Raw genomic sequence first — 17,769 nt, forward strand, 5'->3', positions numbered from 1 at the left:
TTTTCTCACATGTTTTTCCATAGTCAAGAATATTTTTTATTTATTATTTATATTTTACTTATTCACACATGTCATTAGTAGTCAACTAATCTATGACAACTTACATGGAGCACAAGGCTCACCGTGACTAAAACAATGGAGACTGTATATTTTAATAGAACCTGAGACAGAAATCATTTACTAAACATTTATCCCAATCCTCCTCCAATGTAAATACCACCAGGTTAAATCACAAGCACTAAAAACACGTTATCCACCTCTTTGCTTTGGAAGTACTGAGAGGAGGCTATAGGATGAGCGAGAGTCTTTAAGTGCACATAAACCTTATGCACATCTGCTTCCCAAATATTGACAAGTACTTTCTTAGCCTTTAAGACGACACATAAAAGATCCAATTATTAATAATGTCACATTCAGCCAAAAGTCATTCAGGAAAAGATCAATTTCCATGAAATGCTCTGTTCAAGAAATTTTCCTTAAAAGGAAGTCCATGACTTGTAGATGTATAGTAGTTTTGTATCTGGAAGGGATGCAAAACTGAGACAGCACAACAGGCAGACTGTCCTTTTTAGTTCCCCAACCAAAAAGTCCATTCAGATGTTGTCTGCAGCAGAAACGTATCTGGAGAGAAAGTTCTTGATCTCAGAGATGTGCATTGTCTCATTGATGGTGGTGTCTCTGCTGCGGACTTGAAGGAGGCCGCTCTCCAGCGTCTTCTCACTGATCACCACAGTGAAAAGCACTCCCATTTCATCATACCTACAATTCATCGACACAGACACACATCAGTCCACAGCATGAGAAACACTACTAATGTGCGCCCAATGAGCAATTCTGCTTCCCAATACAAAGACATATCACAGAATTGCGCTTTACTTTTCATTCATTGATGTTTGCGCAGTTTCGAGATATCCAGGCCAAGCAGAGATCTTAGACTCCATGAACTCCTGCAGCAGCCCTTCACAAACCTACAAAATATTTATATACTCATTAATCTACTGTGACGAATGCCTACACAAGTTAAATACTGTAGTGCTGATCCTATCACAGTCACATGAAAGATCCTTTCTACACAGCACTTGACTTTAGATGTGTATTCATACAGATTTAATAGGGGGGGGATTAATCATTGATGTGTACTGTTAATACATGTCTTTCTTACCTGCTTCAGCTCCATGGTGGCTCCTCTGCCAATGTCTAAAGCCACTTTGACTGGAGCCAACACTGGATGTAACTTCAGAACCTGAAATCAACGATGAACCAGAAAATAAAAATCAAGTCATAACCCTCCTGATGACAGTTTGTTCTTTACTTTACAGCTGTGGGTCATCACCTTTCTCTGCTGCAGCTTCTGCTTGCCGTTGTCTTTGTTGAGCTGCTGAAGCGAGTTGGACAGAAAGGCCATCATACCACGGTCCATGTTCCCAATCACAGAAACAACGTGAGGAACTGCCTTATGGCCATCTTGACACTGAAGCATGTTTAGAAAGACAATTAACACTGAAGAAAGGCAACAATAGTAGTGAATAGCTGCTTATGTTTCTCATCATATATCTCATCCTGCACAACAGCAGAGCCATGGATGTGGCAAAACTAAATGGGATGCAGCCATTATTTATGTTCACTTCTGACCAGATTTTATTTATTCACATTTAACACATGCAGTTTCTCTTAAAGTGTCATCATGATGCTGTCAAGCAAGATTTTTTATTACCACTGCAATGCTTCTATACCCTCTGTGAGATTTTTCAGCAATGGCAGTTTCACAAAGAAGAAACTGGAAGCAGACAGAAAGCACACATCCGAAAACAGCCACATTAAGACACTACATAAAAGCAGCAGGCTGACCTGTATTTTGGAATGGACTCCGTGTGTTTGTAGCAGCTCGGCGTCTCCTCTGCTCCACAGCGTCTCCAGGGGCTCCTGTCCCCACGGGAAGCTGTAGATGATCCTCACTCCACGAGACGCCGCCTCCTCGAGTTCCTCCTCTGGAACGTCACTACTGCTGAAGTTGGATGGAGACAGGGCGAACTGGAAAGACATGGGTTCACTTGATTTCATGTAACTGAAGTTATCTTAATGTAGTAATAGTTTAAAGATACACTCTTTGACTTTGTCATTGCACCAAACACCCAAATCACCTCCCACCTCAGATGTTGATTTTTGAAACTTAAGTCTTAAATTTCAAAACATCAGCCGCTTTCTGGTGGGAAATGTGGTGTTGGGTGGCCTTGAAGGAAGTTCAGGGAGTGTAGCTTTAAGTAACAAAAATACGCCTCTTCAACTATGCCAGTTCACCTAAAGCAGTAGCTAAAAATATGTACAAGGAAACTCTTTGCTGAGGTGTTATTACTGCAGCAACAAAAACATGTTGTGAGGGAGACACTGTCTCAAATACTCACTTTCCTCCACCACTTTAGTCTCTGTCGTGTCCAGTGATCCAGCCACTGGGAGGAGGTCCGAGGAGAGCAGAACCACACCAGAGATGTCTGGGTGACCTCGGCCGGGCTGGCAGAAAATAACCTTTACATTATAATTACAGCAGCACCACACATACTTGTTTTAGATGTTAACTGTAGTTGTAGTATAGTATAGTACTACGCTGTTGTGAAATACAGCCACTCTTTTTACCCCTCAGAAAAAGTGGGATACTTTGCCCTCTAGTGGTCAAATAATGAACAGTGTGCAGAAACAAAAATGCAACAATTATTGAAATCAATAATTATATGATAGCAAGGGCTTGTTTGGTTGACTGTAGGCTATGTGCTGCTGTCAAATCTCTAAAGTGAAATGTTTACCAAGTGCAATAAGAAACATAAATTTAAACACTCTTCAGTTTGAGCCGTCTACTCTGCCCTGCATTGTACCTGGATTATTTTACAAGGCACTGTTTTTGGAAATAGCTAGAATAACTAAAACAATGAGTCTAATCTATCGATACTCATTACACATTCATATTAATATTGATTGAGATGTACATATTGCTAGCGTTGCAACAGTGTGTGTAAAACATTTAACAAATTTATTAAAGATACCGAATTTTTCCTAACAAGGACATAAGTTACTCTGATTACATCAACACACTCGTCTTCATATAACATACAAGTGGTATTAACATAAACTCACAAAACATTATTATATAAAAGTATAAAGGAACAGAAAATCCGTAGTGCAAAAATGAACTTCTTCACATCTGTATCTATACCCCCACCGACAGACAGCAGATGAAGCCTCACCAACCAGAGCCATCTGAGTGCTGGAAACACAGACCCATCTCAGCCAGGCCGAAGGGCAGTTTCCTGTTCACCAGCTCCAACAAGGGGACAAACTGCTCCAAGGCACCTGAGAACAACCCAGACTTCATTGCTGTTGTTTTTGTAATCAAGTAATTTTGCCCTCCAACACAGATGGGTGGAAAACATATGATTTACATTTTAATTTAATGGTTTTGTTGTTGAGGATAGACGTTGTGTTTCCAAGAGTGATGCGCTATGCTTTTGTCCCTTTACAGAATTTGACTGGTGCAATATTAGCTTCTAATGACTGGTTTAGGTACTGATATCATCTGAACTAATATTTATTTTTTCCACCACAGGATGGGGAGGACTTTCACGCCTTCCTCTGAGGATGGGTACAAATCCTAACCATAACGACCATGACTGTAAATCTAAACCTAATATTTGAATGGTTGACTTGTACTGGGCTCAACCAAGGCCAAGAAAGTCCTTTTAAACTACCAGTTATCACTCCAGTATTCTGCAGAGCTGAAAAGGATTTGCGCAGTGTCATTTCACTGAAGCACTGCTATGGTTTGCTGGGCCAAGGATGGTCTATCTTGCCATCACCTTGCTATAAATAATCAGTACACAGCATATACTAATATAATTATTACTTGCCAAATCATACCAATAATAACTATCAAACTGTGAGTCTGTCTGGAATATGTTAGCTCTCTACCTTGAAGGAAGTTTCCTCTCACTGATGGGGACTTCTGAAGGAGTGTCTGCACCTTCTGGATGAGCTGCTCCTTGCTCAGTTCTTGCCATTCAAGAATTTGTTTTAAATTTTCAGACTCAACAATCCTCAAGTGTCCCCATCCATCTGCTGCTGCGCCCCTGCTGCTGCTCAGAGTGTTTATCCCAAACACCTGAGCCGTACACCTGGTCACAGAGTGCCACCACTGCTCCAGCAGGTTTCTTCTCAGCTCCATGCCCAGAGGTCCATAACTGCAGCTCACCCCCCGCTGAAACAGCTCTACGTTAGTCTGACCAGGTGAAATATAGTATCTGTCCACACAGAGCTGCAGCAGAGCCCTGACCTGATCCAAATCCTGACTCGGTGATGCACTGCAGCGTCCTTTGGTGCGTTGCAGGGCCAGCGTTGGACTGTACTCTGAGGTTTTCAGTATGGACAGAGGCCTTGATTGGACGGTTCTGACACAGTAAGATAACATGATGAATGACGCCTCACAGAAGAAGTGGTCCAAATGTCGGTAAATCCAAAGATTGTCTATTTAAATGATGAATCGTCATGTGTTAAACAGATCTGACCTCATTTTAACAGTTGAAAAACCTTACATGCAAATGTAAAATACATTATTTAAGTTAAAAGATAAGATAGGCCTTTATCTAGCAAGTAACAGAGCAAAAAAGTGAGTTAACGTTAAGTGTTTCAAAAATACAGGTTCAGTGAGAGGTGACTGATAGCATCCTTTAGCTAGCTGACCGCAATAACTACATATCGCACACGCGCTCACCTGACACGTGTTCATTTACGTTACTGTTTTCGCACAATTAACGTTCAATAACCGCTGGACGAAAACAGTTTCAGGTTCGCTGCATCTACGCGTGATTGCCTAAATGATCCGGAACTGATAGCTTCACATCCGGGTTTAAAAAAAGAAGGCGTGACTTTACGTCACCGCTGGTGACTTTTTTTTTTTTTTATATATACAGTCTATGCTTTTTATATTCTTTGGGTGCCACACGTGAAAGGCTCTACTGCTCTAGTGCACTGCTGGTGAACCAATCCATACCAATGGAGAGGGGCGACTTTTTCCATAATGCTTTTTAGAAATACAGGCAGAACTATACTTATATTATATATACTTTCTTCAGTCTCCCTCCTCAGTGTGGCTGAATCACAAGTTGGAAAAATGTATTTCTCTCAACATCCTCGAAATAAGAACATTTGTGCCTTGTTTCAGAAAGAAACATGTTAAATCATATTGGAACCGATTAGTAAATAACATTGACTGGAAAAAAGTTTGAATGATTCCTCAAAAATACCTGATTGTAAACAAGGTGAAGGAAGTGTCATTTAGAATAATTAAGATATTTCCCTGTTAATCACTACATGGTTAAATTTAAGAGACATCAATACAAACTGTTCGGTGAAGACCACTCAGAAACTGTTTTGCACCTCTTTTGGCATTGTTTACACACCAGAAAATTGTGCCAAAACTTCAGCAGATTCATCATTGACCATATTTAGAGATTTTGCACATGCTTTTTCTCCATGAGGCTGTGCATAATGTCAAATAGCTTTCGGGCTAATTCTTGTATATTTACATTGCAAGCTAGGATGTCCATTAATATGCACTAAATAAAAATAAAACTGAATTCTAATTCCAACAACAAAAAGGTTGCAAAAACTTCCTCTTTTAATATATATATATTTTGTATACTGTTATGTATACCTCTCTATGTCCCATGCAAAAGAAAGTTCTTACTGCACTTAGTGGAGTGGTTTACTTAATTCTTTGTTGGCTTTTAAAAGTAGTCATATTTAAAGATATCAACTCAGCCTACAAAATATCCAATGGGTATTTTTAAATTGTGAACTCCTGAAAATGCTAGAAGACATACAGGATATGACCTCTGTGGGAACTACAGCCCTAACCAAAACTTAACGAGCAACAGAAAGTTCAGTTGGGCTGAATAAGGTAGTGGCTCCAAAAATGTGGCACAGGGACCTCAAGGAGTTGCAAACATCCATGATGCATGTGCAGTTTTAATTTACGTGCATAATTTTTTCCCCATGGAAATCAGCTCGATATTAGTATATCAATGTCAAGTGAGTCTTCCTTCTTTCTTTTCATCGTGTCTTCAAACATACTCACTTTGTAACCTCTACGTGAAAAACGTGTTCAGGCCTGTGGTTTATAATCAGCATTCCTGATATTGTAAGACACACATGTGGTTCAGGATCTATGTCCAGTTTTAATAATTCATCCAACTCAAATAATACAACACCAAAGTCCCATTTTCTTATTTTTTTTTTTTATTTGAAAGGGTCACACGCACCCTTTCTATTATGATCTTCGTAACATCACTTTAAACATACCACAAACTGAAAACACTGCATTACCTAGTAAAAATAAATTACTGAGGAATGTAACAAAAAACAGTCAAGGAAAAGTGCAGCGATCATAGTTGCACTATAGGAGACATGTCTATGACTCCATTTAATGCTCTGGGTTTACTGAATAATTCCAACCCTGCTGTAAGCAAAACAAATGTTAAACAGTACAAAGGATAATAATAATAAAAATAATAATAATAATCATACTGCAAGATTTCAAGACTAAACCAAAAATCATGTTGGTTCCATATATTGTGCGTATATCATATCTACTGTGGGAAGGGTGGTGGCATGGGGTAGGGCACCATTGGTGGTGGGGGTGGTGGCTGTTGGGCCTGTGGTGGGGGCGGCTGGGAGTTGAATGGGAATGGCGGGTGGTTCATGCCATTCTGAGCGGCCCTCTGCATGGCCCCAAACTGAGGGGGGCCCTGAAAGCTTTGGTTACCAAAGGCACCCACCTGGTTTGCCGGAGCACCAAAATTACCCTGTCCATTGCTGTTGTTGTAATTGTTGCTGCCATAGCTACCACTAGAGTTGCCACTGTTGCCTCCATAGCTGCCACCATTTTGGGCCTTATTGCCACCAAAGGCACTCTTCGGCCCATTTCCAAACCCCCTGTCACTGTCCCTGTCCCTGTAACTACTCCCACCAAAGCTGCTCCTCCCACCCCCAGAATACCTATCCCGACGGTCATCCTTGTAGCCGCCTCTTCCACCTCTTCCACGACCTGGATGAGATAATGACAAGAGAGGGACGAAAGAGGAGAGTGGAGTGGGTTCAGACTATCAATACAAGGAACCTACAACATGGTAGCAAAACAAACAAAAAAAAAAAAAAAAAAGCCCTTCTCAGACATGGAATGCGCCACATTGTTGGCTTCCTCGATCTGTTAAAGTGATACAGATGTGATTTTTAAAAAATGATTTTGGCTCTGAAGCCTTAACAACCAACCTGAGTGCTATGGATGCTGGCCCCTGCTTTTACCAACAAATCTCCAAATAAATATCCTCATCAGGTTCATAATTCATTAGATAACTCTGCTGCCCGTTTTAAATTTTCCAAATATTGAATGAGAAGTTGTTAAGTTTGGAATCTCCTTTCATTCTTCCTCTATGCAGTTGGCATAATTGAGAATGAAAAGTAAGTGGTAGGAGTGCTGCCTTGATCATTATTGTGACTAAAGTAGAGTTTCTTTCTTTTACTAGGCACTGCGAGGGACCCCAAAAAACATTAAACACATAAAAAACATCTTTGACGAGTCTGAGTCTCCTCAACAGCTTAAAAAAGTGACTCAATCCGCGTGTCCTGGTTTACTTATCAATGTGCATGAGAGATAATAAGTGATAGATTTATCATAGTGCTTATAAGAACGTAGGCGGACAAAGATATGGTGTTAATCTGACATCATGCTATTTAGTCTGCTGCTGTGTTGAAAGTGATGAGGACTGGAGCTTTTCAATGTATTGAGATGCGAGACCAACGTGTTGAATTGCGGTCACATTTACGCTACAAGGTGCATGTCTGAAAGGGGCTTTTAAGACAATGACAAAGATTACACTATTCTGTCCAAACCATCTAAGATACAAGTTTCTAACAAGAGATGTAGAATATGAATCACTGAAATAAAACAGACAAATAATTAAAATTAACTCATGAAGCCGAGCCTCAGAATGAATTCTCATATCTACTAAAAGATCATAATCAAACACTTTACACATACACTGCATCTTCCTTGAAAATCCTTATTATTGCAAACAAGTTCACATTTTACCTCCTCTGTCCTCTGCCATCTGGATCAGCTTGGGGTTAATGGCCTGGTTGGCCTCGCGGAGCACAGAGATCAGGTCACTGGCTTGTTTCATGTTGTTGGGGGTGAAGAAGGTGTAGGCCGTGCCCGTTTTTTGACTTCGGGCTGTGCGTCCAATGCGGTGGATATAATCCTCGGAGGAGTTAGGGTAGTCATAATTGATGACAAATTTCACATCCTCCACATCTGTGAAAGTGTTGCAGTGTGGCAAAACAAAACATGGGGGCCACACAGGATTTTGCACACCACAACAGCCAGATCAAAGGGAAAAGTTAGCAACTCTGAAGGCTGGGGAAGAAAATGGTCATTAGGGCTGTGGAGAAAATGTGTTAAAAAACAACACAAGATTGTGTACATATCTACTCCATGGGAATACTACTGTGGGAAGAGAGAAACGATGCACCCTCCATTTGCTTACCATAATAAAAAAAAAAAGGACATTCACTCTCCCTTTTGTTAACCAAGGGAGAAAAGGAAATGGATTTAAGTCTTACCATAAAGGAGTATGCATTCACTAGTCCTTTCCCAATGCAGCGAAATCCCCCACAAATTGTCAAGTGACATCCAGGAGCTTCTACGCAGTTGGGCCACGATATGCACTGGGGCCTCCTCATGAGCCAATATAGGACCATTCAGTGGTACATTTTTGCAGGTCCATTTTTCCCAGTACACTCTCAAAAGAAGCTTGATATTAAAGGGCCACACTGCATGTCTTGCCAAGACAAAATAGATCAAGTACTAATTTGAACAGGGGCCCCGTTCAAAAAAAATGAAAAAGGCCCAAGCCTTGATCCCTGTGGGACCCCTCTCCGAGCACAGAATGATTCCCCCCCCCACTCCCTTCATCAGTCTCATCAAGGCAAGATCTTCCAAGAAGCCAGTGTTCACTTGAGAAAATGTCTCTCGTTGGCAGGTCTCGACATGACTATAAAACGCAGGCGAGGGAGGAACTTTGGTTTGAGCTGTCTCACTCTCTTTCTCCTCTCACTAGATGTTCCCACTACCCCCTAAACACATGTGCCAGGTCTCATCAATTTTCAGAGACAAAAGATTTCAAATTACTCTCTCCATTTCAGGAAATCCAGCACTTTGACGGGAAAAGAAAACAAAAGCTTAGACAGGCTCACAAGCACCCATGCCATGTGATACAAGCTCCGAAAGGTAACAAATGTTCCAAATCTCAAACAAGTGACTTGCAATACAGCGCTCTCTAACACAACAGCATGCAAGGCAAAAGTCACAACATCAAGCATATCTTTTTTTTTTTTTTTTTTTAACGTTTGAGTTGGAAACAGCTGGATGGCATTTGTCAGGTGAAATCCATGGACAGAGAACAGATGTGTGTGTATTTCAACCACATATCAGAGACAAAGGCTTAGCCACACAGCCTTTTGAAGATCACTGGCACACAAGAGCTTCACCTCTCTAGGCCCACTGGGTGGCAAGCCAGTGGAGCACTTCCAATATGTCATCCTTCTCCCTCTCGAGGCCTGGGACTGTCATGCCTAGCGCCTGCCACAAAGACTCCACCTTAAGGTGAGAAAAACTCAGAAAATGCATAGAAAAGTTAAAGAAAGCAAAACCACTTTCTTTAAAGTAAGTGTAACACTGATAAGAAAGTGATGATACTCAATGGCATACTGACCTAAGCCACGGGAGGCCACATCTGTAGCGATGAGGATTGGAGCTTTGCCATATCTGAACTCTGAAGGGAGAGAGGCAGTATTTAATTCAATTACAGGGCAGGCTGTGACACGGATTTTTGTTTACCAGTAACTTGCAATGTTATTTAGTAAATCTCACCATTAAGGACCCAGTCCCTCTCCTGCTGGCTCTTGTCTCCATGAATTCCCATTGCTGGCCACCTGGGACAGACAGAGTGAACATTAAACACTGATGCAACAAGTAGTTATCATCTGGCATAGGCTAAATATTAACTTTTCAGATGAACAGAATAATTAAAATAAGGAAGAAAGAAGAGGAGATCCATACCCATCTCTTCTCATCCTCCTGGTGAGCTCGTCACAACGCCTTTTGGTCTCCACAAAAATAATGGTCTTGTTCTCCTTTTCGCTCATTATCTCCTCCAGCAAGCGGATCAGTCTGACAGAAAAGAGACAAAACTTAAAATTTAGTCTGTCACTACAACAGACATTATGTTTCTACTGACTCTACCCTGACATAAGTGCAGTAATAGACTGGTTTAAGATAATCCAATGACTGACTGATGCAAATGAAGAGTCTACTCACTTGTCCTCCTTCTCCATGTCATTGCAAACATCAACTATCTGCAGGATGTTGTGGTTGGCACTGAGCTGTAGCGCACCGATATTGATCTGGACGTAGTCCTTCAGGAAGTCCTCAGCCAGCTGGCGAACTTCCTTAGGCCAGGTCGCACTCCACATCAGGGTCTGACGGTCTGGCTGTTAAAGACAAAAAGGAGGAGTTCAACATGATTTTGCAGCTTCAAAGTAAATTTAACACTCAGATTTAAAGTTGAATCTCTAGTAGCAGCTATTGGTTGAAGTTTGCATTTTGTATCTTGCCAGCCAAGCTTTTATGTCATTTGTGTGCTGAGCAAAATGTTATAAACAAAAGCAGCTGGGTAGTAATCATGTTGTGGTGTGACAGTTTATTTTATAAATAATGTCACCCATCAGTTGTGAAAGAAAACTTAACTAACCCGAATTTGTTCCACTATCTTGCGGATCTGAGGTTCAAATCCCATGTCCAGCATGCGGTCAGCTTCATCCAGCACCAGATAAGTGCAACGACGCAAATTAGTCTTACCACACTCCAGGAAGTCAATGAGACGACCTGGGGTAGCAATGCAAATCTCAACACCTTAAAAAAACACACAAAAAAAACCCACAACAACATACATTTAAAATCAATCAAACCTTAATCATAAAACACATGCCTAACAGCAAAGAAGTTGATTATGTTCAATAATATTAACATAGTGAGAGTAACAAAGTAAGCATACCCCTCTCAAGGTCCCTGATTTGAGGTCCTTTGGGCGCCCCACCGTAGATGCAGGTGCTCTTGAGACGGGAGGCCCTGCCATATTCAGCAGCCACTTGTTGCACCTGCTGAGCCAGCTCACGGGTTGGTGCCAGCACTAAGCACTAAAGAAAGATTGATACAGTACAGATTTAACAAATTGTATTGATTTGCTTATTGAACATCAAATAAACATGATAAACAATAATAAACACATTTTGACTGTTCCTTTAGGTCTGGAGAATAGGATTTGTAGGCTGGGGCGTCTCTGTAGCACCACAATGCTTCATTTAAAAAAAACAAACAAACAAACAAAAAAAAAATTAAATAAAAAAAAAAAAGAAATTTAACTCCTGCAGTTTGGATAGTGCACTTGGCCACATTGCAATTTTGATACTGTTTTGATTAATTGTTTAACACTAATCCCTGCAGACCAGTGGCCTGTACTACGAAGGGAGTTCAGCCTACTCAGAGTTAACTCGGGGTTATCAGTCAAACTCAGGGTTGACAAACTCTGAGCGCCTTTCACTGGAGTTAAACAGTACTACGATGGTGGATTAGATGTTTGTTAGTTGAGTCCGTGTTAACTTAATTGTTGAGTTGGTGTGTATTTGCATAAAAGGGGCGTGTTCGGCTGTGCAGGCAAAGTTTTTTCACCACAGCGCATGCTCCGTATTTCTCCAGAGGAATGCACATTGATAGTGTCAAGAAATTATGAATATGAAGACAAGTTAACAGCTAAATCTAATATTGTGGCGGCCGACAAAGCCAGGGCGGCTTGTTGGCATCGCATTGACTAAATTTCTAGCCCAATTATAAAAAAAAACAAAACAAACACACAGTGTTCTCATTATAGTTCAAATCTCTTATGTATTTTATGGGCTCTTCTTTAATGTGTAATATGATTAAGATGTAAAGTACGACTGCACATAAGGTCCATTGTATTAGAAAAAAAAAAACAAATTAATTATTGTCTCTGATTATTAAGATTAATCTACAAGTAAAAAAACTTGAATATTCTCTCACATTATGGTCACACATTTATGAGAGAAACTTCACTTTGCAAGGCTGCAACATCGCGCGCACACACACACACGTCTGCCGTGTATTATGCACGCACTGGAAAGTTATATTAAACTTTGCAATCAGATTTAGCAGTGAGGAAATACTCCTGAGTTTAGCTCACAATCACTATCATGCACCTTAGAGACTTTGCCTTGGATTGGGCGTATTCAAAAGAAAAGACCGGAGTGATTTTTGATTTTTTACGACATTAATTTCAGGGAATTTACAATTTTTCTTATTGTAAATTTCACACTTTAATCTAGGAGGATTCAATTATAGCCCAGAGATGGGCTACATCTAAGAAACTATCCCGTCAATTAATTAAGATTTCTCTCTAAAATCACAGAGGCTGCAGGGCTCGCTGTCTGAACGTAATGCTGTTGTGTTCAGAACTTCATTGCAACCGCAGTGGAACAAATCAGGATGAAATGGTGTGTAATAATATCCTACTTCTTATCATTAACACTAAGTACAGATGTGGTGTGTAGTCCACTTGCAGGATCACCTCGAGTTAACCATGAACAAAACCTGCTCGGAGCAGTTTAGAGATGCAGCGTAAACTGCCATAGAAACAGACCTCGGTTAACACCTATCAACCTTTCATAGTACGGGTTAATCAGGAAGTTACACCTGGCATCACGAAGTTACTGCTGAAGTTACCTGGATAAGCCAGTTATCTCGCTTTGTAGTACAGGCCACAGCACCACGACTGCCCCAAAACGGGCTCAGTATAGGATAGGATTTAGTTGTGCCATGGCAGGCGAAGCAGTAATTGTAAACAATTAATCTGCCACCTAAAAGCTGATAGCATAATATTATGGTACTGCTTGGAGAGCTTTGTCATCAAAGAGTAAATTATTCAAGCAACCATGTTAAAAACAAAAGATGTACAAACTTAACACACAAAAAGATAGTAGCCTTGCTGGTTTCTTAATTGTTTGGCACACCAAGTACAGCAAAAAGTGCATATTCAGTCATATGCGAAGCAACACATCGATCAGTATGATTGGAAGACTAAGCATCTTCTGGGTAATGTTAACATATTATTATTATTATTATTATTATTATTATTGTGATGGCTTAAAAATAATTTCCTGTTCTTCAAAAATATAACAAAAATTGCCAATATCTTTTTGAGCTAACAAAGACAGAATCACACATCTAATACAATGAAATTTTAGGTGTACTTACTATAGGTCCATCTCCATGCTCCAAGAATGGCTGATGTTGGATGTGCACAATTGCAGGCAGAAGGTACTAAAAAAAACAAACCAAACATACCACATTATAAAAAAATCCTGATTTATTAAGGACACACACACGGTCCAAAAGACATGCAATGAAAAACTTAACAGACAAACACTAAAGTAGACAAAGGAAAAAAAAACATACATAGTCCACAATATTAACATTGTTTCAAGTTATTGTTTTAACATCTTATCTTAAATGGCTATTTTTATATTTAATTAATTTTTTTCAATCTTGAGCCAATCACTCTGGGCAACAGTATAATGAACCAACTAAGCGGTTAAGATTACTTCTGTAATAAGTAAGTAAAGTAAGTAAATTGTTATAACGAATCTGAATAACTGAATGAACAATATAGAATAAATAAATTGGCTAAATGTACAGCACATTGCCAGAATTGCGATGCACCACGTTTACAGTATCTAGCTGGCTCTTCTTCTCAATTAGGTAGCAACAGATATATCTAATAAGGCTGCTGAGCAGAAAGGGTCTGAATCAGAATTGCAGAATATTTCACTTACTGCAAGGGTTTTCCCAGACCCAGTTTGAGCGATGCCAACCATGTCTTTGCCACTAAGGGCAACGGGCCACCCCTGAGCCTGAATTGGAGTTGGTTCAGTCCAGTTCAGTTTGCCAATAACATCCATGACATAGCCTGAAGTAGAAAGATATGCATGTTAAATTGCTTAATGTAAAAGCTTCTGATAATGACGCAGTATGCTGAAATAATTAACATATTTCAGCAAAGAGGCAAAGGACTGTTCAGGATTATTTGTGTGGTGGAGTATGAATTTCTACTCACTTGGAAATGCAGCTTCATGGAATTTTGCAATAGGTTTGGGGCAATCTCTGCCTTTGACCGTAACTTCTTTGCTTCTTCGGTACTGTTCAACCTCTTGCTGTAATTAAATTAGAAGAAGAGGAAATTTTAAAATAAAAATAAACCATTGTCATTACACATATATACACAAACGCCTGCATGAAACAGCAGGAAAACACATTAAATCTGTAAGTGGGAATGTTTGTTTTGGGTGTTAGACCTTTTCCCTTTTGTTTTACTTAACTGTAATTTTGTGTTAATGTGAAAATTAAAACGTAGAAAAGCGCAGCTCTTACAAGTGGTCTGCGAGTGGCATCTGGATGTTCCTGGTAGAAGTTCTTTTGAAACTTTGGAAGCTCGTCGAGGTTCCAGTGCTTCTTACGCAGCCTCTCTCCGGGGTTGCCAAACTTTCCTGGAGGAGGTCCGCCCCTATTGCCGCCTCCGCCACCACCAAAACGAGGGGGTCCTCCACCATACCTTAAATAAAAGAGAGGGACACATAACAGAAAGTACGGCCAGAAAAGGGGCACCCATAAAAAAGTCAATGAAGTAGTTCTGATTAGTACTACTCAGCCAGTAGAGGAAACTGTTAAGTTTAACAAATACCCCTGATGACACATGATGATATCATCTTGGCCATCTCAGGTTGGACTTGGTGGGGTTTGAAAAACTATTACTTGTATAATATGAAGTCTAAGGTTCTGCGTTTTTGTCTCTTGACTTGTACTAGGTAAAAGTGAGAATATCTCAGCCACTGCATACTGATTTTGACTTTTCCTTTGTACAGTCTGTCAGTTGTCAGCCCCCAACTTTATTGACATGAAGTACTAAATCACTCGTCATCCTATGCACTCCACTATAAATAAATAACATGGAACTGTATGTAATTTTTGTGTGTATCAGTACTTGTAACTGTATATGTATTGTTTTATTTTACTCTTTTTAATTTAAATATATGTTAAACATTCAATGTGTGTAGCATGAAGGAGCTACAACTTGCATTTTGCAACCCTGTGTTGTAAAATAACAAACAAGTGAACCATGTCCCCTTAACACTGCCTTGCAAACTTTTCTGGACTAAAATCCTCTCTTTCCTGTTTTATATTTGAAAGCACAATATAAATAAACTACACAAAAGGAACAGTGGCTTTACATTTGTAAACAGCAGTAAAAATTCTTAAATCAACATTTGTGAAGGAAGACACAATCTTCCACACAGAGAAAGTTTATAACCTAGAGGCAAAACGTGGAAATGAATTTGTGGACTTATTTGCTTTACAAACACTGAGCATATCTGGCGTTTTTCCACAACAACTCACACAGTCAATAGTTTTCTACAAATTGTTAGTTAACAACCCAAAACAAACACTTAGACCGAGTCAAATTTAAATGTCTAGCACTTGGAAATTGCCGTACTAATACATAGATACTGACCTGTCATGTTGCAAAGTAACGTTAACATTAAACTGTCAGAGTTAGAGAGTGTCTAGGTCACAATACTAATGGAAAATGAGTCATTTAAAAGAAATTGGGTCACTGCGACACAAATCCTCGTCTCAGATGTGCATCCACAACAGGAGACACCACTGCGTCACATGATCAGATAACAAGTGCAAACTGCTCAGCCAGCAGAGCCGTCGTTAGCTGCCATTTTACCTCTATTCGGCAGGGGAACGGAAAAAAATACAAACATGTCAACGCAGGGCCGCTAGAGCGTGTAATAACACGACTTTTCACAATTTAATAGAGACATGTAGCTAGATACCAACAAGTGGCGACATAAACTAACGTTACAAGTGTCTTGTTTTGAGAATCCAGCCATGACAGCTCTGCCGTTAGCAACCGTATGCTAAGCCGTTCGTCTTGGCTAACGTCAAGAAACCCGGACACTCGACTTACCCTCTATCTCTGCCACGATCTCTGTCTGAAAATCCAGGCATTGTGTAGCAGACTACTGCGGTGAAAGAGGACTTCGTGTAAATCCGGTCTGCCGGTCAACAAAACTGAAGATCAATCCAAGTCAGCACAGTGAAAACAAAAAGAAAATGCCGGCAGTCAGAAGTCTGTTTGCAGAGACGGAAATGAGGTTAGACGACGCGGATAACGTTGTATCAATGCGCACCCCGGTGGCACTATTTAATCTCCGCACATATGGTAATTCTGACAGCCAGTTAAAAGCCTCATGTGTGTTTAATGTGTACACATTTCAAACGTTTCACGTTTCAAGTTGTATAAAGATAATAATGATACACAATATGGACAGGTCAAGAAAGAGTTAAAACAAATAAAAGGGAAATTAGGCTTTTGTATTAAATCCTGAGAATAATACATAACAGATTAAGATGATTTTTTTTTACAATAGTTTTATTAAATTTTTTTTTCTTTAAATCATATTCAATTTACTTGCACTTACAGAAAGGGATTCTAAAATGTATAACTTCCAGTCAACTCTTTTCTGTCTGCTCACTTGTTTCTCTGTCAGTTAAAGAAAAGTGATATGGATGAGACTGACAGATTTTTAAGATATTATATATTTTTTAATATCCCATACTTTGGCCCTGTAATTGGTTGCCAGATTCTTCTAGAACACCAAAAAAAAAAAAAAAAAAAATTAAACAAATTATGATCACCACTGTGAAATCCTGCAAAAGTGGTTCAACAGAAACTCAGTTTAAATGGCCATAACTCTGTGACCATGTGAATTTAAACTGTTTAGAATTCTGTCTTGCACAAATTGTATTAATAAATTATATATTACTGTATATACTATATATAGCTAGTATTAGCTACTTTCCAAAAATCATGGGGAGAGGAGCATCTGCTGAAACTGTTTTTTGTTTTGTGGTTGCCGCAAAACCATATTCTGACAAAAGCTGTGCACTAACATTCATTGAGCCTTTTCACAAACTTTCACTGACAACCCACTGCTTCAACAAACACAATGTACAATTAACATAGAAATATAATACTATTGCTGAGATGAGGGAACAAAACATCACTTCGAAATAAGTCCAGTTGGGCAAGCAGTCACAAGATCAGGTAGTAACCAGGGTACACAATATTCTGTTGTATTCGGTAAATTCTTCTGGCACAAAATGTTTAAACTTCCCAATGATCTCCATCTTCAACTTGTGGCTTTTATATCACAACACAGTCTTCATTTGGTTGATGTAAAACATGTGTGACACTCTTGAACCCACACAGACAGAAAAAAGTGCATTTCATTTCACACAACTAAAATGACAAAAACATTTAACAAAAAGATTAAATAAAACATGCAAGCAGTTTGAGATCCTCCAAAAATAAAATCCATTTATTTTACAAAGCAGGCCATTAATCTAGTCGTCTTTTGTAAATGGTACTGTTCTTGTGTAATAGCAAAAAACACCATGACTAAAATGAGGACACATAGCCAGAGGGAACATATTTATACAGTAAGCTATGCAGAATTTGATAAAACATG

At 39.5% G+C, this 17,769-nt stretch overlaps 2 protein-coding genes across 3 annotated transcripts; both read right to left on the reverse strand.

Annotated features, from left to right (window-relative positions):
* Positions 1-12: 12 nt before the first annotated feature.
* On the reverse strand, positions 13-4,913 carry polg2 (polymerase (DNA directed), gamma 2, accessory subunit). 2 transcript variants are annotated; one of them, XM_046046828.1, is made up of 9 exons: positions 4,757-4,913; positions 3,958-4,509; positions 3,237-3,342; positions 2,403-2,508; positions 1,849-2,031; positions 1,334-1,471; positions 1,163-1,243; positions 877-968; positions 13-759 (listed from the first exon to the last, which is right to left on the reverse strand). In XM_046046828.1, the coding sequence occupies exons 2-9, from the start codon at positions 4,451-4,453 to the stop codon at positions 594-596; spliced, it is 1,368 nt and encodes a 455-aa protein (XP_045902784.1). In that variant the 5' UTR covers positions 4,454-4,509; positions 4,757-4,913; the 3' UTR covers positions 13-593. The 2 variants fall into 2 exon arrangements, with proteins under 2 accessions (XP_045902784.1, XP_045902785.1); XM_046046829.1 differs by having other exon boundaries at positions 3,958-4,433; positions 4,757-4,912.
* A 1,288-nt stretch (positions 4,914-6,201) lies between these two features.
* Positions 6,202-16,386, reverse strand: LOC123969562 (probable ATP-dependent RNA helicase DDX5). The gene is made up of 13 exons (XM_046047077.1): positions 16,206-16,386; positions 14,603-14,783; positions 14,289-14,385; positions 14,008-14,141; positions 13,430-13,495; positions 11,157-11,298; positions 10,854-11,014; positions 10,421-10,593; positions 10,163-10,273; positions 9,974-10,035; positions 9,816-9,875; positions 8,135-8,356; positions 6,202-7,090 (listed from the first exon to the last, which is right to left on the reverse strand). The coding sequence occupies exons 1-13, from the start codon at positions 16,244-16,246 to the stop codon at positions 6,633-6,635; spliced, it is 1,908 nt and encodes a 635-aa protein (XP_045903033.1). The 5' UTR covers positions 16,247-16,386; the 3' UTR covers positions 6,202-6,632.
* Between the last annotated feature and the right edge of the window lie 1,383 nt (positions 16,387-17,769).

Source organism: Micropterus dolomieu, linkage group LG04 (genome assembly GCF_021292245.1).
Source record: "Micropterus dolomieu isolate WLL.071019.BEF.003 ecotype Adirondacks linkage group LG04, ASM2129224v1, whole genome shotgun sequence".
NCBI lineage: Eukaryota > Metazoa > Chordata > Actinopteri > Centrarchiformes > Centrarchidae > Micropterus > Micropterus dolomieu.

Bases quoted from the DNA above. Each gene is read 5' to 3' on its own strand.
- polg2 (XM_046046828.1), bottom strand. From the start codon at position 4,453: ATGTTATCTTACTGTGTCAGAACCGTCCAATCAAGGCCTCTGTCCATA. The intron at 2,509-3,236 runs GTGAGGCTTCAT...ATTTTCTGCCAG, and splicing joins CACTCAGATGGCTCTGGTTG to CCCGGCCGAGGTCACCCAGA. The intron at 969-1,162 runs GTAAGAAAGACA...AATATTTTGTAG, and splicing joins CCACCATGGAGCTGAAGCAG to GTTTGTGAAGGGCTGCTGCA.
- LOC123969562 (XM_046047077.1), bottom strand. From the start codon at position 16,246: ATGCCTGGATTTTCAGACAGAGATCGTGGCAGAGATAGAGG. The intron at 14,784-16,205 runs GTAAGTCGAGTG...CTTTTATTTAAG, and splicing joins GATCGTGGCAGAGATAGAGG to GTATGGTGGAGGACCCCCTC. The intron at 11,015-11,156 runs GTATGCTTACTT...TGTTTTTTTAAG, and splicing joins AATCAGGGACCTTGAGAGGG to GTGTTGAGATTTGCATTGCT.